General features: G+C 42.7%; 1 protein-coding gene across 4 annotated transcripts in view; it reads left to right on the forward strand.

Annotated features, from left to right (window-relative positions):
- GNPAT (glyceronephosphate O-acyltransferase) overlaps nucleotides 1-26,375 on the forward strand; it is a 443,941-nt gene that overhangs the window by 38,461 nt on the left and 379,105 nt on the right. For all 4 annotated transcript variants that reach the window (XM_069235014.1, XM_069235013.1, XM_069235016.1 and 1 more), the window contains exons 2-3: nucleotides 3,517-3,705; nucleotides 26,163-26,339. In XM_069235014.1, coding sequence (XP_069091115.1) covers nucleotides 3,517-3,705; nucleotides 26,163-26,339 — 366 coding nt within the window. The remainder of the gene's footprint in view (nucleotides 1-3,516; nucleotides 3,706-26,162; nucleotides 26,340-26,375) is intronic.

Below are 26,375 nucleotides of genomic sequence, written 5' to 3' on the forward strand. Positions count from 1 at the left end.
TGTAAAAAATACAAAATAACCTTGGATATTTCCAATGCTTTTTTCTACCGGAACTTAGCACATGAAAGTCAGGACCTGAGTAGATTCTCATTTGGCTCACAAAAACGCTTCTGCTGTTTGCCCCAAGGCAAACTGTATCAGCCCAAGTAACATCAATACTGCATGATATTGATTCTGAGGCGTTTTGTTACGTGGATGACATTTATCTCACAGATGACGACCTCAACATTCATCTTGCCAGGGTCGATCGGATCATTTTAGGATTCGCAGCCCTTGGCTACAAATTTATTTTTAGGGAAACTAAAATAGCCTTTCTCAGCGCATTGTTCCTCGGAGATGAGCTATCTAACGCGGTGAAGAGCTTGGCCTGCACTTTCTGGAGAAATGTGCTCAATGCCACCCACCTAACACTCTCAAGAAACTGCTCCCTTGCTCCCTCCTGTTATCCCTCCATGCGTGAAACCATTTTTGCAGTGGCAAAGCATGGAATGATTAGCCCATGCCCGGGGCAAGGAGTAACTAATTCACAAAATGTAAGCTGTTAAATTTTGTCCTCCTACACGTTGCTTTTGCAGGCTGCAGGCATTGTTATGTGTAGATGGTGGATGCACACACCACTACATGCACTTTCTGATTACAAATGCACAATGTAACTTTGTAGCAGTGCAGCCCCACATCCTTTGAGTGAAAGCCATTCACCCCATAATTAACAGATTTAAAAAATAACACTCTTCACAGAGTAAGTGCACTCTGTAAACAACAAAAGCATAAAGAACACTGAAGAACTGAGCAATGTATAGCCCATAAAAGCACTGAGTGCATAATGGAAGAAGGCATGCACTAGCAGGGACAAGAGAGCGACTAGGCAGTTGAGTAAACTCTTCGGATGTATACAAGGATGATGACTGGCTTTTGACTGTTTACTTTAGACTTTTCTGTGCCTCAACATGATGTTCTGTTTCCATGGGCCAATGTTAACATGGTCTTTTAAGGTCTCATGTAAGAATATAACTATTACTAGTTTTGCAACAAATGGATGTAATACTGATCTTCTGCTTTTACCTTCAACTACTGTCTACGGTACTGAATTTGGGGAACTGAGGTGGGTGCTGCAGGGGCCCAGATATCTTACGAGTGACTTCTTCTGTTTTGTTTGGTAATGTCTGCTCACTTGTATGTATGTTCTGTCTGTGTATTGTTTCATCTTTTTGTTACTCCATTTTGAATAGGTTTTGTTTTAATTTTCTTTTGTATTGGGCAGACTTTTTGCAGTCTGTATAGCAGTACAGAAGGGAGACCTCATATTTGTAAGGATTGCACAGAATTCTGATCACTTCCATCTTCAATGTTCCTGTTGGCCAATTGGGATCATAACTGTAAATGTAAACCTATCTTGACCCTGGGCTGCTTGTTTGTTTTTTCACTCTGAAATCTTGATGAATCTGCTTAATATAAGAAAATTGAATGTTCAGAGGCTTAAGTCCCCCTTGGAATGAATGAAATTTTGTTTATCCTCTTGGAATGAATAAAATGAGTTTATAAAATGAGGACAGCTACTCAGAGGACATCCTGTCCCCAAGGAGACCGGATACAAAAACCAAGCTAAGAAGATCACTGCTAAACAAATTGCTAAGTCCTTTGGCTTTTACAGAGGGACAGAAAATGATCCTATTACCTCTTATTGTTGTTTGGAAGATTACACAGTTTAGGGCCTTAGGGTGAAAATGCTCCCCTCCCCCTTTTAGCAAGGCAGTGTTACTGCCATTTGATGGGCATTGGAAGATGATGTAGCTCCTGAATAACGAGTCCAGGGAATTGAAGGACTCTAATATCATAGATAAAATATTGAAAGGAAGGTATATGTAGATTTTATATACCTAACTCGTGGTGTTCAGAATAGTAAATTTATTCTTCTCTTGGTGCACTTACCTTTCAATATTTTGACTCTCTATATTTTATCTACAATGTTAGTGTGACACAATATGCTTGTACTTGATATTCAAGAGTACTGTCTTAGGTGATTTTAAGTAGAGGAACAGAGAATAGCGAGAATGTCTAGTCTGAATAAACAGTGGTCCTTTCTTGTAGAAAGTTCAATGACAGAAGTACATCATCTTAAACAGGACACATTGATATACAGATGCAGCTTCTTTAAATAAGTGGATATCTGGGAGGAAAAGTGAAGAGTAATTTCACTGCACTATTTTGAGCCTGTTGAGTTTGCTCAATTTTTTGAGAAAGGCACATTGAAATAATCAATGCTTGAGAAAATGAGAGTGCCGACCACTCTCTTCTGCAGTATGTTCAGATGTACAGGAAGAACATTCCATAACAGCCTCAAGTAATAGAAGCAGGGCATCCTGATGGAGTTAAGTTGATGGATGAAAGGTAGAGAAATGTCCAAGGGACTTATTTATGGTTTGGCAAATGAAGAAGAGATTGTCAGGGTAACAGAAGACATTACCTTCACCAGCCTTAAAGATTACCGTCTGCTAGAATTAGGTACGACTGCCTGCCTCGGGGTCATCTCTACACACTGGCAGGAACTATTGTTACAGCAGTACCTTTCAATGTACAAACGGTTTGATGTACGGCCACATTTTCATGACTGTTCATCAAACGTTTTGCATCTTTTGCTTTTGTGGTATATCCAGAGATCCAGGGAGCTCTAAGCCCATGCTGCTTCCAAAACCTCCACTATCTAGCGGTGGTAATGCCCTATTATGCCTGTTACCTAACAGTGTACATTGCCAATATCACTAAGGTAACCGAGGAAGTAATGAAAATGTACTCACAATAACTGTAATTATTTAATGTGGGAATGTGAACAATGCAGACTCAAATTTTATTGGTGTAGATAGGAGGGAGTTCTCATCTGTGGAGAAAAAAAAAGCAAATAGTAAATGTTGAAAATGCAAATTTTAGCCATATTCAGTCAGAGTGCCAAATTGGCATTCAATCACGTGGCTAAGAATACATCAGGAAGATAACCCATGGGTATCTATGTTTGCACTAGAATTTTGGGATTATTCCTTGTATGGTTGTTTCCAAACTGCTAGGTGAAGCCTATCACCAAATCTATTTAATGTAGCTGAGCCGTTCCTTACACTATAGAGGAGTATATACAAGTCCTCTCACAATTATTTTTGTTAATTTCTTGTTAATATTACAACTTGCTAATGTAATAACAGTGCATCAGCTCTCGCTTTTTTTTTTACCCCAATGGTACAAGTTCTACATTTGAAGGGCAGCAATGTTCTACAAGGAGAAATTAAATTGTATTGGCTCACCTGAAAATCACAGTAGCTTAATATTTATTCTGTACCGTGGTCTCTAGTGCCCCCTCAGTATGCTCCTTGACCACCTTTTTTCAAATGATGTTGATCAGTGTTTCTTCACCTGTTCGTTCTATTGCTAGGAAGTGCTGTTAAAGTACAGCCTGTTGAACTATGGATTCTGGCGTTACTGACGGTATGTGATTTCTTCTCACAGTTTCCCAATAACTTTTCTTTTCAGAAAGAAATCATGTCCAAGAAAAAGGATGACTTTGAAGATATCTTAGAGGAGAGGAGGGAGTCTAGTGATTTTAGGTATGCGATGAAGTGCTACACGCCAGTCTTGTACAAGGGACTTTCACCTTGTACCCCAAGTGCCATCAAGAATATTGTTCTTCATTCGGAACAAGTGCAATATGTCGTCAAACAGGTAGGCAATGGGGGGGGTGTGTGTTACTATTTTGGGTACGATGTATTTACCATAGAGGATAGATGTCTTTCACACCGGCGTGGAAAGTGCTAAAAAACTATCAGCATTAGTTTGTTGAACTACAAAAGCATGTTGGGTGCAGCTAGGAAACATGCTGGGTGTATGTTGGGTGCAACTAGGTACATCAGCCCTATTCATGGGTATTTTTTGGGACCAATACTGACAATGTGATTGAATTCCAGGTGGAACCTCTGTAATTTTAACTTATGTGGATTCTCTGAAGCCCTGGAAATGATCTGTTCCTGCAGAAACCCATGTCATACTGGAATGTTACCTGTTTATATGGACTTAATTATAATTTGCTTTCACAATTGTGTCAGTTTTATTGACTGCATAAATATGAAGGGATATGTAGACTCTACTGGATTGAATGGGGCTTTGGCTTGTTCAGCATTGTAAGTATTATTTGGCATGGAACTTGGAGTTGACCCGCACACTTCCTGCGCTGATATCAAAGGTTCGCTGTAAAGGATTTATGCCAAAAACTTGCTGTAAATGATTCACCAGCAGTTTCTGTTGCTGAAAATATTGCTATGCTGTTGAGTCTTAACTATCCAAATCGGTGCAGGATCGAGTCCTGGCTCTATCCCCAGTCACTTGTGTCACATATCTTTACCTCTTTGATTTCTGCTGAAGCATGTATGTGCTAAGGCACTGCCAATGCCTTCTCCAGTCAAGATAGGGTTCTTGTTTCTCTGCAAAACTAAAGCTATCGCCCCACCCAGCTCCAAAATGTCATTCTCTGTACTGCCAACAGACACTGCTGTGTTATTGATGGTTGTAACAGTAGTAGTTGAACTGTGGGGCGTCCCATCCCACTGCAGTCTTTGCTGCAGTATTGCCCAGTTATAGTAACATTTTTTAAATGCATTTTGTGGGGGTATTGGACCATTTGCTATATGTGCTAAAACAGTTAACGCTCCAGTCATGTTCTTTCCACTGTCACGAACATAACAATTTGACGACACTGCACTCTGAGTAAACAACCCTTTTTTCAGTAGCTTTAAGAGAACTCTTTGGCTTCTCATCCAAAGGTATGTTTTACACCAAACTTCATAGGCTGTATCGATGTGATGTACACTTTTCAAAAGCACATGTCTGCTTGATTTAAGTTTTGTCTAAAGTATCAGCATGTTAGACAATTCAGCGTTGCTGTTTCTCACCCGCTAGTAATTTAAATGGAGTTTTTGTACATTATATTTTCCATAGTAATCTGATTGTGGTCTGTATTCCTCAACTGAAACATATACAGATCTATGTATTGATGACTTTCTAATAGTTGCAAGATATCTTGTAAATGTTATTCTTCTTAGAAAAAGCAACAGTCGGATTTGGAAAATCATGAGGTAAAAATTAAATGTTAGCAGGACTTTGGTTATATGCAAGAATGTTTCCTTGCTGTGTTCACCCTTACTGTGTTCCACCTCACAATCTCTGTTTAGCACATTTTCTGAAGATGTGTTTAACATTTGAAAATGAAACTATGAAGGTCTAGGTAAACTTCTCAAAATGGCATGCTATTTCTATCTAACCGTGTCAAGAATTCTATTTCTTAGATATTATACTTGTTCTGTACTTTGCCACTGTGTATTCCATAGCACTGTTTTGTTAAACTTCAAAACATTTAAAGGGGTTTCAATTGAGCTAACCTCATAGAGACCCCGAAGTGAATGGACTTGCTATTGTCACCCATTCTGGAAGAAGATTGAGCACTCCCACAAATGAAAATTGTGTTTTATTTTTGTACTGCGATATATTACTTTTGAAAAGTAAACACTCTAGTACTTTCAGTTGAAGAGATTATTGTAGACATAGAGATGATATTTGCAGCCCCTGGCAAGCACAGCTCCAACTGCACACAACTCTAGAATTCTAGAACAAAAACACTCAAGAGGTCTTAGCGACCACAAATTCCAACGCACAGAAAGCACTCCGACACCATACTATGTGTACTAATATACAACACATCCTTTTCCCCCCCAAAAACAAAATAAATCATTACATCATTAAATATTAGATAACAACCAAAAACAGTGTAATATATGATTGGTGATATAATAGTGATGTATACATGCATTGATGTAAGTACACACAGTCATCCAATCATATAGGTTTCCGTACAAATGGTGATATAATAATACTAATGTATGCATGCAATGATTTAAGTACACAAATAGTCATCCAACTATAAGGCTTCCTTCTTATACACAGCAAAATTCCCCTCTTCTCATCTTTCTTCTCTTGCGTATTCATCGAAACTCCATTCCTCCCCCACACCTCAGGCTCTAGTTTGTGACATTTCATAAGTCTCCGACTTTCAACCATTTTTCATCCATCAGTATTTTATTTCTCTTTGTTTCACTTACACATTTGGAACCTGACCATCTAGAATTCCCTCTTTCTTGGACCACCAACGCACACTCACCCAACCCAATATCTTTGTGTGTATTGATTTTGATTTTTCTTAGCTCTGTCTATCAAAATGTGTTGATTCACACTGGAGCTAGATGCTCTTTCTATCCAAGCAGGAAGTGCAGTGGGATAAGGCACTCTTCCTCTTAACAAAAAACACGACAGAGTCTCCTCTGTAGCAGAATGAGGTGTCGTTCTGTAATTCCATAACGCATTCTTCACTTCTTGTCTCCAATTCAGACCCTCACTCACAGCTAATCAAACACATTCCCCCAATATTTGGTTAAATGTTTCCACCAAACCATTCTCATGGGGATGATGAATAGCTGTTTTGAGATGTCTGATAATGTCTTTGATTTTTTTTTTTTTTTTTTTTTTTTTTTTTTTAGAAAAGATGTAAATTCCGCTGGAACAAACTGTGGCAAATTACCAGAAACCATCTCCTCGGGGTAGCCCTCTCTTCTGTTAAAAAAATAAATAATAAAATCCTTCACAAAAAGCACCACCTGGGCAGCCCTGACGTCCTTCTGAAAAGCCACTTTAGGACCACCTGGAAAAATAGTCCATTAACACAATAGCAAATTGAAACCCAAACAAACAGAAGGACTGTGTATTTCAATGGCTATTTTTTTGCCCATGATGTTTTTGGAAATTGTATAGGTACAATGGGTGTTTCCGACAACGTATGATACATTTCACCGCATTTGCGGGGCACACAATCACATACAGATCTTCCCACATAAGCATGCCAGGCCACCATAAAGCAATCCGTGTTTTTTAGGTCAAGCGTAAGCGTTCAACATCTTGTATACTTCTTCTGTGGGCTTCCAGGTATTTCATTTGTTAGTTTCAGTGTCATTTGAAAATCCTTGCTTGCTAGTGGTCAGTCATGCCTCTTTATCCCTCCTTCTTCTGGGTGGGAGCAGTGACCGACTACTGTATAATTATGTTTTTTCCTGTTTATCTAGTCTATAGGGGACTTTTTTCTTTACTTTGTTTCCTGCTCCTGTCCGGGGAAGCCTCCCTTTTCATTTGCAGACCACTCTTCCTCTGAGTTTAGCTGTAAGCAAAGCTATAAATCAGGCTGTTACCTTGGTGACATTTGGTATTCGTGGGCTCTCTGCACCCTCTCTCAGCTGCCTGGCTCCCACCCTTCCTTGGTTTGGATTTTCTTTACAAAGTGTGCCTTCCTGTGTACTGAGAGCAAGGAAGCGAGGATTACGTCTAATTGCTTATAACCTAGGCACTCCGCTCTACCGGCACTCCGCAATCCTTGGAGACAGTGCCCACTTCTGCTCCATAATAGGATCCCACTCTCAGTTCCATCAGTGCACCTCAGTTCACAAACTCCAAGCCCTCAGCCGTGCCAGGAACCCTACATGCGCTGTCTGCCAGAGCACCTCAGTTCTTGCGGTCAGTACACCCTGCTGCTCCAGTACGGGGACCTTGGGCGCAGCTCCATCAGTGCACCTCAGTTCATACACTCCAAGCCCTCAGCTGTGCCAGTGCCAGGAACCCCACACATGCTGTCTGCCAGAGCACCTCACTTCTTGCAGTCCGTACACTCTGCTGTTCCAGTACTAGGACCTCAGGCGCAGCTCCATCAGTCCACCTCAGTTCACACACTACAAGCCCTCAGCCGTGCCAGAACCCCACACATGCTGTCTGCCAGAGCACTGCAGTTCTTACCGTCAGTACACTCTGCTGTTCCAGTACTAGGACCTTGGGTGCAGCTCCATCAGTGCACCTCAGTTCTACCCCTGCAAGGTCACTTCCTTTCCTATACTGGGACCGCGCTCACATACAGTTCCATTACAGCAGCTCAATTCTAATATTCCGTCCCACTGCCAAGACAATACTAGACCCAAAAGAGCAATACGCAGCTCAGCCAGTGCAGCTCAAGTCTAACATCCAACGCCACTGTTAATGGGGACCACCACAGCTTCGCCAGAATCCACCAGTTCTAACATTCAGTGCACATTTCTTCTCAGTACTAAGGCTCACACACATGCCATTCAGGACTCCTCGCTTCTTTGGTTCAAAGGCAATACTACTCCCATACTGGGCCCCACTCACAGCTTCACCAGGGCACCTCAAAGTTAACACTTGGCAACACTGGCATGCCAATACTAAGATCCATACATAGCTCCATCAACATACCTCACTTCTGACCTTGTGTGTCGGTTACTATTGGCCCACATACAAGTCTGTCAGTGCACCTCAACCCTAACCTGCAACGTCACAATACCAGGAATAACACAGTGCTCCGTTTCTGATTCTTCACCTGCTGCCTTTCTGTTATTCCAGCACTAGGCTGGGACACAGTTCTGTCTCTACCCCCTGTCCTGATCTGAAGCGCCACAATATTGCTGTCTTGGGGTTCACAAACAATTCTTATGCACATCCAGCTGTTCTGCAGTGCCCTCTGCTGTTCCACACTCTGACTTCTGTTTGAGGACGTGGGGGAGCCAATTAAACCTATTCTTAGCTGCCATCTTTATTTGGGAGAGTCTGTTTCACCTGTCTCACTCCGTTCTTTCCTTTACTCTGTTTACTCTCAATGTTTTTTCTCCCCAGTTTTCTCTTCCCAGCTCTTAAAACCCACATGTTAACAGTTTCTCTAATTCTTTCAACTGTTTATTTCACCTCCTTTCCCTTTTTAATTTCCCTCTTCCTCTTGCTAGCTCCTCTTTCAAACTCGCAAAAACGTGGTTATTTCTTTCCTTGTTTCGTTACTCTCTTTTTTTATATTGAGCAAAGCAGTGCGCAAGCACTGCTTTTCTGATGTGTAGTTATCTACTTGGGCTTTTAACCACGGCCACTTCACGTCCATCACTATTGTTCTTTCATGGGCTTGCCCTTCAAAAATCGTTTGTTTATTATTGGTAAATGCTTTACATTTGTCCTGTTTGGTTACGCCTTGGACATCAACCTTGTTACATGGCAAATTGCACTTTTGCAGATACGCTTGACTGCGAGCGAACTTCCTTTTCCTTTTGTGTGTCTCCTTCACAATCTTGGCGTGGTACATTGAATCGCCTCGCTTATGTGAAACTGTATTACTGTTCATTTTCAATTTATGAGGCAAGAAAAGTCCGGTTAGGAGTTTACAACGCTAATAGCTCTAACTCGAGCAAATGCGAGTCCCATTGCATTGCAAATGCTTGTTTTGTCATTGCTGAGATACCACCATTCCCTTCATGTAATAAACACAACAGCCTCTGTTGCAAACTAATAGGGCTAAGTAACCTGTCACATCTCCTTATAATCCCATCTTCCACTGATAACTCCTTCCATAGGGATAGAAAATTGCATAAAATCCTCTTTCGTTCTCAGTCAATGCTGATCCACACTATAATTTCTTGAAAACAGCTGTAGAGGTTTGTCTAACAAAGCTTCTTTACATTCTTCTTCTAGTGGCACCACTGCAGGATTTTTTTATCTCGACTACCATCCACTCTTTCTTTTCTTCACATGCATGCTTATTCAAATGCAATCTTGACAGGCAGTCAGCATTGATGTTCTTACTTCCCAAAACATACTGAATGGTGAACATAACCTCTTGTAAAAGAAACAAATCTTTAGCCAGCCTCGAAAAATCTACTTGCACACTCGCTATGGCAAGTCAATTTGTTTACAGGCAGCTTTCAGGCCTTCTTGTCTTGTCTGTCGAGGAGGGAAGGGAGGCCCAAGCCTGAATTGCTGACTTAAATAGCCGCCTTACTGCAGGCTCATTAAATGTAATGCAAAGCCCTGGTTGCACAGCAGGCCAAACCTTCAAAAAGGTTTAAGGCCTTCACAAAGAAGGTATTGTGACTGGTTGATTACAGAGCAGACTCAGATGGAAGAGCCTGCGTTGCAGTCAACCAAACAAAGTGCACCCCGCAGTAATCACCATCATCATATTGCGTTTATGGAGCACCTAACTATCCGTAAGCATCCCAGTGCTAGGCACGCAACTTGAGGGCCAGGTATCATTGGAAGGTACATTCAAACAGCCTGTTTTCAGGAGTTTACGACAATAAACTTCTAAGTTTGTTGCCCATAGGGGTGGGGGCAAGAAGTTTCATAACTTAGCGGCATTGTACCACTTCTGGCCTTTTTGAAGAGGGGGACCACTGCAAGTCGAACATTGGTAGACCGCTGATTTCTTGTAGGGGTAGTTGGCAAATTGAAGGGCCGAAGTCTAAAAAAGCCCTGCGAGCTATGCAAAGGGATTTACATTTGACCCTTTGGGCCACGGGCAGCCAGTGGAGGGACATTAGAGCCTGCTGGGCTGACTCTTGTGTGGCAATGTATTGAGGAGCAGCTGGGCTGCAGAGTTCTACACAACCTGCAATTTTCTCATAACCGATTTGGGGGCGCCTGGATACAGGGGATTCCCGTAGTCCAGGTGCAATAGAATCAGCACCTGGTCTACTAATATTTTAGAGGAAAAGGAGAGCAGATGAAGAATTTTCCTGAGGGTCCTAAGGATGCCACAGCATGTTGCAGCTAATTTTGTAGCCTGAATGTACATGGGTAGTGCTTTGTCCAACCGAAAACCTATTTTTTTAGGTTGAGCATTGCAACGCGCAAGCGCTGCTTTTTCGACGTGTTGGTATGTATCTGGGCTTTTAACAACACCCCCCTCACGCCCATCACTACCACTCGTTTGTGGGCTTGCCCTTCAAAAATCATTTGATGACATTGGTAAATGGTTTACCTTTGTCGCTCCTTGGGGAGGTTTTGTTACCGCCTTGGCCATCGGCCCTGTTACATTGCCAATTTCACTTTTGCCAATTAGTTTTACTGCGAGCGAACTTTTTTTTTTTTGTGTCTCTCTTCAACCTGATGCTCATGGCGGCTGTGGCACTGTGAATCTGCTTCCTTATGTGAAACTGTTTAACTTTTAATTTTCAATTTATGTGGCAAGAAAAGTCGGGTTTGGAGTTTACAGCGCTAATAGCTCTAACTCGAGCAGATGCGAGACCCACTGCATTGCAAATGCTTGTTTTTATAGCTGACTTAAGAGAGGGAGGGGTGCCGAGGATGCTAGGTCATCCCAAGTTCATCTGGGGATGCAGGTAATTCCCCTGGATCATAAGTTCTGTCTTCTCTCTGATTTCGGAGCACCGTCCATCAGTGACCTAATGCTCCCCCAGTCCATGTTTGGCCACTTCATGTGGGCTGGTAATCAGCCAGGACGGGATATGAAGCCTGGGATGTGCGCACACTTCCTCTGCCAGCCCATATGCATGGTGCTCTCATGCGTGCTGCTCTTAAAGTCCTGTAGGTTTAGTAGTGCGGCATGCGTTTAAAGCTTTGGTGAGAAATAGTCATGCATCAGCTTCCTCTAAACCTTGCTAAGCCCCCACTATCCCATTCTCTTGAATTGACAAGCGTGAAAGGCTTGCAGGCCCTCTGCCTGCTGCTCAGGGTTGAATCCAGATAAATAAAACGTCTAATGTAAAAATCCAAAAATCTTTTGGGTGTGCATGGTTGTGCTGCTGACGTTCTTGACGTTCATTTTGTTCAGACTCGTGGCCGGAACTCCTGCCTCTAAGCAGTCCATCTCCGTGGCTCCGCATTCAGTCATGCTAGAGCATCTTAATTGCGCTTGGCTGCAAAAAAGAGTAGCTTCTCCTTCACTAGAGGAACAACCACTGCGCCTGGCGATCTCAGACTACAACTGCTGAGCATGTGTCGCAGGGAACCGGGATTACACCCAGCCTCAGCTCAGTATCCTGTGAATATTGGCAAGTCTTCCGTTGCTGAAAATAAAAACTGTGTAGAGTAGTCCCTGTCTGCTGTAGAGCTCTTCCATCCTCTTGTGCAACTGTCGAACTAATATAAAAACTGCTCATAATAAAATATGGGCACACACTTTCACACACTCTCTAATCTAATCCTTTGAGAATTAACGATAAAGCATTAAACTTTGACATCAGAAAGAGGTACCAGCTAGTTGATGAATTGCAGTGTGAAACTGGAAAATCTGGCATTAATCACAGTTTCCCTTCTTGTCCAAATTGTGTGATCCTAGGCAAACGCTTCAAGCCTCCTTTTGATCAATATGCTTTATGAGAGCGTCTTCAAATACGTGACCTCAGGAAGTGCTTTTAACAAAACAAAAGAACGTAATGGAGCAGCTTTACAATACCACCAGTTCAATTTCACATGGACATAATAATTTTTTAGGCATTGGGAGATCAAGTGGTTTGTCCACAATCACAGGATGTTAAAGCTGTGGCTGGATCCCAAATGGTTGTGGTTGTTTTTGTGTTGGATTTAAAAGCCTATAATGCTGCTTCATGTAGGTGTACGCTAAAGCTGACATTCCTCTTAGTTCAATAATAGCACTGTTATCAAGACTGGCTCAGGATTAGTTCTCAGTTTGTCTAAAAGTTCACTTTAATAAATACTTATGAAACAATCTGATGTTCTAAATTGAAAGACTTCCGGGTGTGGAGTTTGTTGCATGATTTACATGCCAAATATGTTCAGGGCTTGTCTCTTGCTCAGGCTCCTAGAGCCAGAGCGGACCCTTGGCTCTGCTCTCCTTTTTATTTGTTTAATGGGAGCCCGTTTGCCATTTTCTTCAAATCCATGCTCATGTTCACTGATTGAGGGAGTAACTATTCTGTCCATCACCACACCACACAGTCTACATGATTTAGCTATGCCCCAGGCATAATTCCCACTGCCATCCTGTGATCTGGACGGCATGAGGGTCATGAGGACCTGGGTGATGAGAAAAAGGCCTGAGAGGCCTCTCTCCTGAAACCAGCAGCAGACAAAGTAGTTTTCGAGCCGCTTGCCTTGACTGTACACAAGACTGTCCACAACCACTGGCCTGGTCAGGGGACCTGGCTGGCTAAACTGAATGCTGATGCTGTCTGTTCTCTGTTGTTATTCGGTCCACTATGACCCAAGTTGGACTGTAAGATTCCTCCATTCCTGACTGATCAGTCAGTGTATGTTTTGAGCAGCAAGTGATGCTCTACTATGCAGAAATAACAGGGTTTCAATTGGAAAAAAAAATCACTTTTAATCTGCATTGGTAGTAGGATGGTTAACTTTTCATTTCTACTTGCAACACATTTTGCACACATGGAGACAGTAGGGATTGGAAAGAGGTGTTATTTTCTATATAAAAACAGTTTATCTCAGTGAATGTTCTAAAAAGAATTGAGTCTAGTTCATGGTTCAAGTGCATTGCAGTTAGTCCAAGTAGATTATTTAGGTTGCTAGACTTGGAGATCTAGTAAAGTTTTCAAGATGTTTCGAGGCCTGGTTTAGCTATTTGGGTATAGCGTTGCCCACACCTTTTGTGGTAAATAAATCTAATAAAGGTCTATGATCAGTTCGTAATTCAAAGTGAGTTCCACAGACATGCAGATGGTGTTGGGGAAGCTTGAGAAAAGCAGCTTGTGGTAATGGCTGACAGACATGATGTGACCACCTGGGCCGGGACTCACAGCGTGATCAATATCACCACACCTACTAAAGCTTCTAGTAGCCATGTTCCGCATGTTGCAAACCATGATATTGATGCCCATATGCCCCACCCCTTGTGTGCTTGCTGTTCTGCATCCCTTAAATTGCCAATTGCATGCTCAATATTATCACTATTATTTGGGGTGTAGGAACAGTACTACTAATGTATGATCTGGCAGATTCCTCCCTCTTTGGCCTGGCTGATGTCTAGGGCAATGCGTTTCTTGATCATCATTGCCCTCAACACTATTTACTTCCTCTGTGATATTTCCCAGTGCTGCTGCAGTAGAGCCACCTGTGTTCTGTATCAACCTGGCTAATGTGTATTCGGTGGCTATTGTGAGCTACTTCTACAGGTGGAATCAGTACACCCATTCCTGTTATCATGTTGTCTAGCCACTTTGCGAGTCTTTATCTTCCTATACTCTATGGCCATGCATGTGTAGCTATGCGTGACAGATGGGTGACATGGGACATTTGTGGCAGCACAAAAGACAAGTAATAGCTTCCATACTGTCCCATGGGCAGGTAGAAATAAGCTGACTTCCCACACATTGTCTGCAAACGTTTCTCCTGGAAGATACCATACTTCTGGATCACAGTACCATCCCAATCCCTGTCTGGGTGTCATGTCAAAGCGTGGTACTAGGGACAGTTGTTTCTCTGGGGGCCCCATAGACCTACACGTCGCCTGATTATTATTCCTAGAGCAGTGGTTTTCAAACTTTTTAATGCTGCGTCCTTCCACCCCAAAGTGGGGATAAAAAAAGCATCTGACCCCCCTCAGAATTTTTCACAATTATTCTATTAAGTTGGCAATGTTTAAATATGTCTAGACTTATTTAAACATTGCAGTTAAGTTCTGTTACATTTTTTAAAATACAGTAAATGTTTTTCTGCTTTAAACAAAGCACTGTTATCTGCATAATGTTTCTTTTGGCCAGAGCCTGTTATTACCTTTGTCACATTTCCCATTTTGAACGAATAGTACAAGGTCTCTTTCACATTTAAAGTTTGCACTTGCTCTTCTATAAATGGTATTGATAAGTATTCTGCAAATGTTATCACCAACTCTGTTATGATAATTGCAGGAATAGGGGTACAAACGGCAACAAACCCCCATGGCCATTTCTTCCTGTAAGTCAGTGTGACGTTGGACATCGTAGCTATAATCTATTTCACTCAGATGTTTTAAAACTGCAAAATTCCTGTACCCTCCTTGCTTCAGAGGTTACTAGCACTTGACTTGGCAGGTACTCTTCAGCGAAGATAATAACGCATCCCAGCATCCTTCAAAAGGAGAAGTGGGGACGCTGTTGGTGATGCCCCTGATCCTTGTTGTTTGATCAGTGTTGGTGATGCCTTCTTAGTGTGAGATCTGTGCATCCAGGAAGTCAACCCCTCACACTTGACATCTGTGGCAGTCGTCTGAAGGACCTGGAATGGTCCCTCCTACTGGGGCTAGTGTGGACCTTGACCTACATCTAGTCTCCTGGCTGGGAATCGTGTCCAGTTGAAGTTGCTGAGTCAGGGAGGGCCCGCAGCACCTGACAATAAAGACAACACAATGTCTCTTACACTCTTGCAGTACTGTAGGAGCAAATCATCAGATACCCACAGGAGGCAATAGACATGTGGCCTGGAATGTGCATGGGGCAGCCACAAAATATTTTGTTGGGTCCAAGTTTGGTCACTCTGTTGGGGGTGCTCCTCGTAGCCCAAAAAGCAAGTGGTAGTGCATCAATCCAAGACAATTCAGTGGATGCATAACCCTTTCCAAGTTTATTTTTAAGCACCCCATTCTTTTGCTCCACTGACCCCGGTGCTGGTGGATGGTAGGCACAATGCAGTTTTTGCATGACCATTTGCAGAAGCCTTTTATTATTTGGTAAACAAAAAGTAGGCCATTGTCAGAACTCAGAAGGGATGGTATCCCGAAACGTGGAATAAGTTATTTAAGAAGGAATTTAGCAACAGTTTAAAATGCTGGACACCCTACCTAAAGGCCAGTGCCTCTTTCTCAGTTGTAGAGTATGTGACTTCTGCACCTTTTAACGTGAATGAAGCAAACACAATGCCTCTTACTGGTCCCTTAATAATTGCACTAGAATATCTGCCAGGCCATATGGACTAGCATCTGTCACAACAATGGTTTTGTCATTGGGATCAAAAGGTTTTAACACCACAGCTTCAATGATGGTTTTTTTTTCACTAAATCAAAAGCATGTTAACAATCATTTGACCATTGGTACTTAACACCTTTCCTCATTAACATATGTAAAATATGTACTTTGTCAGAGAAACGCTCAACAAATTTCAAGTCTCTGCTAGCCCTAGAAAAGATCATAACTGTTTTTCATCCTTAAGTTGGAGAGCTATCTCTATTGCACTAAATTCAACTTGTATTTCATCCCCTCCCAAGACAAGGTATGACCCAGGTACTCCACTTCATCAGCCTCAAACTTACACTTCTCCAATCCTATGGCGAAACCAGCCTGTTCCAAATTCTGCACTACATCCTCATAAAATGTAATTGTGATGTTTCTTGTCAACACCCCAAACCAGAATATCATCTTGAAAAAAAATACAAAACACTGAGTAAACCTCATACCAAACCTTGCATCACACTTTGATAAAAAGCCGACGCTGAAGCCAATCCAAATGTCATGTGCACAGATTGATATGTACCATCAGGAGTAACGTAAGATGCTTTGAATCAGGATGAATTTGTATTTGATGATACGTGCTTTATAAATATAGGTAGAAATACACTTGGCCCAGCTCACATTCATAATTTCATTGATATGGGAGAGAGGATGGCGGTCAGCCTTATGCTGTCATGTACATCTCTAAGGTCCAAGCACATGCACAAATTCCCATTGGATATACATTCCAAAGCAATCAGACTGAACCACCCTGAAGATTCTACAGGCTCAATAATACCAGCCTTACACAAACTGTCTTAATCCTCTCTTAATTGCCCTTGCAAAGCTAATAGAACATGGTGAACCCTATGCACCTTGGGTGTTCGCTCCCTTCTTTAAGATTATTTGATGCTCATACCTTTCCAAACACCCCAGTTTCTTGGCAAATAAACTGGGATACTTATAACTCCATTTCTGCACCACACTTTGAGTAGTAAGCAAAATCTGATCTGGATGATTAGGATCTAAAACCATCACGAGGGCATGCTACTTCCTCCAATCCAACAAAGTCTTGCCCTTTTCCACAACATACACTTTATGTGAAGCCTTCTTGCTTTTGTACTTGATTTCAGCCTTGAAATAACCTATAGTTAGCAATGTGACTCCACAATACCCTTCTGGTCAACGTCTGTTGAAATTAACCCAATAACATTCAAGCTCTCCCACACAGATCTGTTGATTAAGGTATAGGGACCACACAAATCTGCCTAAATGCGAACTTCTACCTCTAATTTTACCTAAACACTTGGTGGATAATAAGATTCAACTTGCACATTACTTCAACCCTTTCCACGCCACACACTACTAACACTTATGCTTCCTCATCATCAGTGTTTACGTTGTCATCACTTTCCACAGTTTTCTGTTCTTTTACCCAAATTACTTTAGGTTTTCTATCTTTTATTCCATTCACTCTGCACACTCTGGAGTATGTCCCAAATTTTTACATTTAGAACACCTTGCTTTGGCTGCCAAGCTTGCATTGGAACCTGATAAGTGTCTTTCAGTTCCATATCTGTAACATTGTTTTTTCTTAGGAACGCCATACCTTTCAGTCAACCCCTTTCCCTCACCTACCTTGTTTTTTTCCTCCACAGAATTGTATTATGCGTTCAAATCCTTCCCTTCACTTTGAACAAATTCACTCCATCACATAATAAGAAGTGTTTCCTATGTGGCAAGCAATATTGATAGTTTTTCCTAGAGATGGGTCTTTTAAACCCAACAACTTCTCTTGAATTTTAACATTACTGGTTCTGTTGATCATTTGATCTCTAATGAGCTCTTCATGTAAATTCATGAACTTAAAAGAAATTGTGAACGTTCTTTAAACTGATATATATTGCTCAATGTTTTCACCTTCCAACTGAGCATGTGAAAAAAAAACTTGCCTCCACTACTATGCTTGTTGTTTCTGTAGTTTTCCTCCAACACCCTTAAAGCATGCTCAAACTCATCTCATACTTAACATCCGCTTCATACAGGTAATGTTAAATACTCTTCGGCCCTCCACACCAAAATTAGGCTTCAAAATGACAAGTTTTTATTTGGCTATAAATACATCACTACATATGGCTTCTAAAAATGTCTCAGGGAACTTTTTGCTAGTCCTCTGATGACATAACTGGCAAATGGGTTCTTAAGGAAAAATAAAAATAGGCAAAGGTTCTAACACTTGTGCAGACATACTCAAAATGTATAAACACAACAGAGTATTCACCATTGTGTAAAGGAAAATTGTAAACATAGTTACGGTTGTCCACTTCACAGTTGTTTGTGAACTGTATATCCAAACATGTTCAAAAAGTACTTAACACAGCAAACTAAGAGAAACAAACAAAGTAGTCACCATTGTCTAATGGAATCGACGTCAAAGTTGTTTGCATACGCATTCGCAATAGCTGAGCTCTCTGCAGTCCTATTTCTGTGACTCACCCAAAGATGACAACCCTTAGTTAATTACTGATTGCCTTATGTAAAGTCACTCCTATCCTTTAAAATCACCATTGTGAAGCGTCAGTAGAAATGGAGCAAGGAAGTCTTCCCTCACGTGTACTACTAGATCAGCTTCTTCATGGTAGCACGGTTAGTTCCCTTGGTCTGTCAAAAGGGGATACTTTTATTTTAATTTAACATGCATGCAATTAATGCATATACTGCTTCTCTCCAGGCGAGTGACTGCACTTGCTCCGCTCCTGCTGAATAGGTGCATGGTTAATTTCAAACTGCTCTTGTGATCTACTTTGCTTCACTCCGAGCACGTGACCAAACTCGCTCCGCTCATGCTAGGTAGAACGAAACGCGTGGTTAATCAGAAAATGTGTTCACAGTCGTACATTATGAAACAGCAACCACTGTTAGTACTTGGCCCTCAGTTAGTCATGTTATACTTATTTCATCTAGAAAGGCAGAAACTTTAGGCAGAAACACAAGTTGGCTCCAAACATACCATTGCATGCCCATTGTTGTTAAATTACTATTCTCCAGGCGAGGAATACTCTCCGGGGTGACTTCATTGCACATTGATAATGAGCTGCCTAGATGTCTTCAGATCCCTTCCTGGTCACCAGTTTTGGAAAGCAAAGACATATCGGATAGAGACATCTAGCCACAGACTCCTTAACTTAGAGTATTTCACAGGTGTCAGACTGGATCTGTAAGTTTTTGAGCAGTACCTCAGTAGGTGGTGTCGTTTTGCTTTGCGTCGTCTGTGCCAGTGTGCTGACTTCAGGTACTTTCATGACTTTCCACGCTAGGAGTGCGGAGTCACTATGAGAACGGACCACTGGTGTGAAATACTAAGGCCATGTAACCTTAAGGTCCTCGCTGGTCGACTTAAGACAGCCCTGCAATGCTCAGGATTCCGGGTGCCCTGAAGGGTCCATGGCTATTCAGGGGCCACACCTGGTGATCATGGTCCTGCTCAAAGACATTGGGTAAGTCCTGCTCAAAGACATCAGGTAAGTCCCACAAACATAAGAAGTCGAAGAGGTTGTTGACTTCGCCAGGCCCTTCGAAGTCTACTGATGAGGCACAGGAGCTTCGGCACAGCCTGAGTTAGGGTCCTGTCTGCGCCTCCCTGACTTTCCCAGAGCCGGAGCAACCTCTGCCTAGCCTAAAGAATTATTTGAGGTCATGCACATCTTATTTGGTTGGCCCGACCCTCGTGGAGTGCCTTCAGGCCCCACAAGCTCATGACGGTCCCCCGCTGGATCCTGCAGGCGGGTTTACCCTTTTGGGCCCCCTTGATCCCATGTTATTTGCAGAGCAGAACTGCCTGCAAGACAGAGACCTTTTTCAGCGCCCATTTCAGTGCCAATACCCCTTGGTGACTTTGTCCCTATCGTTATTCCTGTTGTCATTTGGAGCCAGTGCTTTTTGCCTTGGACATTCCTGGAGAGGGAGACAAATGGGAGAGGTCTGACAATCCTTATGTATACCACATCTCCTTGATGAGAATAAGCACAACTGATATCAGAAACTGGCGAAAGCCAATGAGTTAGACACGTCACCCAACACTAGCTTGGTCTCTCCTACTACTGTGGTTACAGAGAAGGGCGCCTCTTTGGCTATGGTGGTGCATAGGGCTTCTGAAGTCTTGGACCTTCAGGTACCGTCAGCGGCAGTCAAGACGAACATCTTGATAGAGGTGCTTCAGCCAGGAATAGCCCCTTCCGGAGCTTTGCTTCCCTTTAATGAAGCTCTTACCGACGTCCTATTCAGGATGTCAAAGGGGATCCTGTGCATAAGACTATTTGCCACCTCCATTGCTCTGCTCATGAGAACCCCAGTTTCCTTACTCCGCAACCCACCCCGGAGAGCTTAGTGGTCTACGCCACCACCTCTAGAGTCAACTCCGGCACGCCTCCTTCCACTCCACTTGATAGGTAATCCAGGAGGCCGGATACATTTGCAAAGAGAATGTTCTTTTACGCTAGCCTTGCTTTGCAGTCTGTGATCACTGCATTCCTTTTGGGCTGATATTCCCATACAGTCTGGGATTCGGTTGCTGCCTATGGTTTCGTAGTAGGCCCAAGCCATACTCTCCCAAGCTATTGCTGATGGAAGAGACAATGCAAAGCTCATATACTATGTGAACTGTACATGATAGACTTGCAACACCACGCCTGGCTGAGAACCACTAGCCTTTCAGGGAATATCAATCCTTGCTTATGGACATGCCCTTTGATGGATCTTGTCTTTCTGGAGAGAAAGCATACTTGGTGTTGGAGTGCTTTAAGGACAGTGGAGCTACCGCTATGTCCATTGGGCTTGTCTATGGCCCCTTGTCAACCCTAATCCACATTCCACCTCTTTTGTGGCCAAGTAAAGTGGCTCTCCAATAGTGTCCATTCCCTCCCGGATACCACAGCCAACATGATTCCCAGACTTTTTGTGGCCGAGTATGTGGATCCCATATACCACTAGGGACAGGTAGCCAGATGTCAGGGCACTCTACCATCGCCCTGGCAGCTGCAGCCTCCAAACCCCTCTGACCACCATGGGCATCCAGTGGAGAGCAGGATATGCGATCACCTGCACCACTGGTGGTCAGTAACACCAGACTGTTGGGTTTTGCAAATCATTCAAATGGGCTGCTCCCTCCTCTTTGTAACCACCTGTCCATCCATGCCACCCACTTAGTCAGCTGACAGAAAAATACCTTTTTGCTTCATCAGGAGGTGCTGGCTCTCTTGGCCAAGTGGGCCATAGATATAGTGCAGACATCATAAGTAGGTTGGGTTTGGTAGTCCCTCTACTGTCTGGTGCCCAAGAAGGACTGAGGCCTTTTTCCTATCCTAGACCTACGCCTGCTCAGTTTCTTCCTGAAAAAGGAGAAATTCAAAATCCTTGCAGAGTTCTGTCTGCTCAGGAATCTGGATGGTAGCATTGGACTTGCAGGACAGATATTTCCACATCCCCGCCCTGCCTGCCCACTGATGTTACCTACTGCTCATGGGGGCAAAAGGCACTTTTAGTTTGCCGTTCTCCTTTTTGGCCTTATTAGAACCCCTCAGGTGTTCACAAAAGTGACTATGGTGGTTACATCACATCTGTGGAGTTCAGGGTTTCCAGTCTTTCCCTAGCTCGACGATGGGCTGTTGAAGGCAGGCTCACCCTAGACAGTTGTTTCCCACCACCAGGCTACAGTGAAGATTTTAGACTCACTTCAATGTGCTAAAGTCACACCACACTCCCTCCTAGGTGCTCCTTTTCATCATAGCTATTCTGGATACAGACAGTTTCAGGCTTTTCTTCCCAAGCATCGAGTCCAGGATATTCAGGCTATGGTACTGATGTTTCAGACTCTATCCTGGACTTCGGTGAGAATGACCCTTCGGTTGTTGGGCCTTATGGCCTCGAGTATCCTGCTTGTAACCCAGGCCCATTAGCATATGCGTGCTCTGCAGTAGGACCTGAAGTCATAGTAGGCGCAGCTTCAGGGGAATCTCTCTGACATGGTCCAGATCTCAGGGGAAAAGATCTGATGGCTGACAAACTGCTTTTGTGTCGGTGACAGGCCCCTCTCCATTCCCCAACCAGAGATGACTGTAGTTACAGATGTGCCGCATCTGGGATGGGGTGGCCATCTGGGAGAGGTGGAGATCAGAGCATTCTGGTCTCTGGTGGAGTCCGGACTCCACGTCAGCCTGATGGAGATTCAGTTGATTCACTTGGCATTGAAAGCCTTTCCTCCTTTGATGAAGGGAAGGCTGGTGTAGGTGCTCACGGACAACACCACCGCCAAGTGGCACTACAGTACAACAAACAGGGTGGGTTGGGGTCATGGACCCTTTGTCAACAGGCTGTGTGTCTCTGGACATAGCTGGAACGCCAGGGCTTTTCCCTGGTGGCTCAACACCTGCCCCCCTCTCAGAATGCCAGAGCAGGCAAACTCACCTAAAGATGCCTATTGGATCATGAATGGAGTCTCCACAATGGAGGTGGTGCAAGGCCTTTTTCAGAAGTGGAGGGATCCTTTGCTAGATCTGTTCACCATTGCTGAGAATGCTCAGAGTCCGTAGTTTTGAGCACTGATGTTTTCAAGGTGACTCTCGTTTGGAGATTCTTTTTGTCTCAAGTGGAGCTTCGGTTTCCTGCATGCCTTTCCGCCTATACCACTCCTACCCATCGGTATCAAGAATATCAGGAATAAGCGGGCCATGTTATTCCTGTGGCTTTAAATTAGGGATGGAGAGTCTGGTATTCTGAGCTGTTGAGCATGACCATTGGACCCCGATCAAGCTGCCTCTTCAAGAGGAGCTTCTGTTGCAGCAACAGGGGAGGGTTCTGCACCCGAACCTGCACATCCTTCACCTTCATGCATGAAGATTGAGCTGCAACAGTTGACAGCTTTTGGCGTTCCTCCTGAGGTTTCTGATGTTATTGTAGCATCCAGGTGTCCCTCCACCAAATCGTTATACACCTGTTGTTGGGATAAGTTTGTGATATAGTGCGAATCTAAAGACATCAACTCTTTATGCGCCTCTCGCGAATGTTTTTCTCTTTGCTCTATCTTTGGCAACAAGGGCACAGCTCTTTGCACAGTTAAAGATGATCTATCAGCCATTTCAGCATTTTTGCAGTTGTCGGGCCAATGTTCTTTATTCAAGTCACCTACTGTGGTTAAGTTTCTTAAAGGGTTGCAACACTTTTTCGTCCAGACCATTCATCATGCCCCAGTATGATCTAAACCTTGCTCAAACCTTAACTTGTGCACCTTTTAAGCCTCTGCACAACTGCCCTCCTCTGCTATTGGTCATCAAAACTGCCATTCTAGTGGCTATTATATCAGCCAGGAAGGTTAACAAATTGCAGACACTCTCGGCCCACCCTAGGTGCTCCTCAGGACACGTGCCTCCTTTCTTCTGAAAGTTGTAACTCCTTTCCATGTAGGCCAGAGCATCACCCTGCCTACCTTGTAATTCTAACTTGATCTCACAAAGGAGTTACGGGTGGAGGATCGACTCTTCTTGGGGTCCAAGGTTGTGTAAAAACGAACCATCTCAAGTTAGAGGGTTTCGTGCTCATTCCATCAGAGCCAAGTCTGCAACCACTGCATTAGTCTGCAGAGTCCCTGGCCTGGACATTTGTCAGGCAGCAATTTGGGCATATTTACACATGTTTACTAACCACTACTGTCTAGACAGTCAGGTCTGTCATGATGGGCACTTCCCCGGTTCTATCCTGAAGGACTTTCTGGTTTAAATTGGCTTTGCAGATCCACTTCTTGGGAGGTATTGCTTAGGTATCTATTCTAAGGTAAGGAATCTGTGGCTAGAAGTCTCCATCAAATAAAGAAATGACTTACCTTCAGTAATGCCTTATCTGGTAGGGACTCTATCTAGCCACAGATTCCTTACCAGTTTTCCCATCCTTCCTGCTCTCCAGGCCGGTTGCAGTGTAAGGGAGACCCCTCTCAGAGCCTTAGGATCTCACACCAGTGGTCAATTCTTATCAAAGTTCTGCGCTCCTGGCCTGGAAAGTAGCAAAATTAACTTAAGTCAGCATGCCAGAGTTGCATGTATATAGGTACCGTTCATTTATATTCTGGCGTGGATGATGCCAACGACTCTGGTGCAGAGCCGAATGACACCACCTACTGGTGTGCAGGGGTACCGGATCTATTCTGGCCCCTGGGGAATATAATGAGGTAAGGAATATGTGGCTAGATAGTCTCTACCAGACTAGGTGCTATGAAGTTAAGTAACTTGTCTGCGGTACTTCAGTTTGCAGAGTTTATTGTAGACATCAAGTCGATACATAAGACCCCTGGCCGGCACAGCTCCAACTGCCACCAACTCTAGAATCCTAGATCAAGAACACTCTAGTAGTTAGCAACCACAAATGCCAGGGCATCCTGACATCATACTTAAATGCAACAATTACTAGTGATGATTTGACCAGCATCATTTCCTCATTTTGTTAGTTTGTGAAGGCTGCTTGATTGAGGCAAGACAGGTGTAGGCAAGGGGCTTAGTGAACATTATGGGAACTGAATTTCCCGAGAACCATGCTTTCCGTGGGTACATATTTGAACGCTTTAAAAAAGAAAATCCTGAGCTCATGATCAGATGAATAAAACAAATATGGCTGGATCTGGTTTTAATTTCAGATGTGCAACCACTACTCACTACTGATCATTGGCCTCATCTCCTAAATAAATTATCAAAGCCTCCCCGCCCCCACAAAAAGGACTTTAGGAGGTAATATAGAGAGAAGTACGTAGACCGATATAGCAGGTATCTTGATACTATATCCCAAAAGTTCAAATTACAATATTACTGTACTACACGTGTAAGACAACCTGTCATTTGAAGACTGTCGCAACTCGAGGTCCTGAGTGGAGCACAGCCAAGACAGACTTTTAAATGTTCTTATCAGTGATCACAGACATGTTAATTATTTCAGTTCAGAGGATAGATAATAAAACACCTTAATTTGAAAAGGGTTGATTGAATAAATAGACTCTCATGAATAAAATATTGATAAGAATGTAGGAACAAGTATGACTATTTATTTCACACCGTGGTGTAACTGTGCATTGCTACGCAATCATATCTGAGGTAGAGTACAGTGTATTTTTTTTAGAAACAAGCACAAGGTTTTTGGGAACGAGAAATGACTTATGGCCCTTTGAGCAGAAGCAGCGTAGCAAGTTGACTTAAACCACGAACAGGTGCTTTACAAAGTTGATAAATTAAGGTATGCTGCAAACTACATCTGTTAACGTAGACCTTGTGTAGAATGTTTAATAAGTTGTGGTAATCCATATATTACTTGTATCAGTGATTTTAATTTAATTTTTGATATGTAAAATCTATCTAGTATGTGTATGTTACGATTTTTATTTTAGAGTGGCACCAATAAAAAATACAAGCATTTGCAATACAATGAGTCTCGCGTTTGCTCGAGTTAGAGCTATTGGCGTTGTAAATTCCTAACTGGATTTTTCTTGACACACAAATTGAAAATGAAAAGTAAAACAGTTGTTATAAGCGAGCCGATTCAAAGCGTCAAGGCCGCCATGAGCATGAACTTGAAGGAGAGAGACAAAAGGAAAAAGAAGTTTGCTTGCAGTCAGACGTATATGCAAAAGTGCAATTATCCATGTAACTGGGTTGATGGCCAAGGCGGTAAGAAAACTGCCCCGAGGAGGGACAAACGTAAAGCATTTACCAATGATAACAAATGATTTTTGAAAGGCAAGCCCATGATCGAGTGATAGTGATGTGCATGGTTAAAAGCCCACCGAAACATGTCGGAGTGCTTGCACGCTCAACCTAATAAGAGTGTGTTTGTAGTGATGGATGGGTATACATATTCCTTGTTTCGCTCTGTAACCACAGCAAATAATCTTCACCAAACTTTTTAAAATGCTTCTTAAGTGAGCAAACATGTTGGGATTGAGGATTAATCAAAAAAGCAAATAGTAATCATACACAAAAGAATGGTATTAACTAATTATTGACTTGAACTATAACTACTGAGTTTCTCAACTTTGCAGCAAGTGTCTTTTTCAGAACGTGGAGGATAGCTGTTTAAAAGATTGTCTGTGTCTTTTAAATAATCTGCTAAACTTTAAATGGGAGTGGATATTATCAAAATATAAATATTCGTTCTCCTGCCTTTACGTGCAAATCTAGCACTTTAAGCCTTGTTCTACTTTTACACACCTGTGACACTTTACTTGCCGACTACCCAGTATGTATTTTACCAGAACTACTATTCATTTTTATTCGTATACACCCTTATTGTTTTGTATTAAATAAGGATTTTTGTTCTGCAAATTCCCTTTAGATTTCAAAAGAAACAGGCGAATCGTATGATGTCCTGCAGGAGGAGGCTTCTGAAATCCTGGATGAAATGGGCCACAGTCTTCGACTTGGAGTTGTTCGTCTCTTTGCCTTGAGTTTAAGTAAAATATTTAAAAGACTTTTCCAGAAGGTGTGCGTAAACGAAGAAGGCATTCAAAGGGCAAGTACTCTGCAGCAGTGTTGACCTAACTGTATA

Source organism: Pleurodeles waltl, chromosome 5 (genome assembly GCF_031143425.1).
Source record: "Pleurodeles waltl isolate 20211129_DDA chromosome 5, aPleWal1.hap1.20221129, whole genome shotgun sequence".
Classification (NCBI taxonomy): Eukaryota; Metazoa; Chordata; class Amphibia; order Caudata; family Salamandridae; genus Pleurodeles; species Pleurodeles waltl.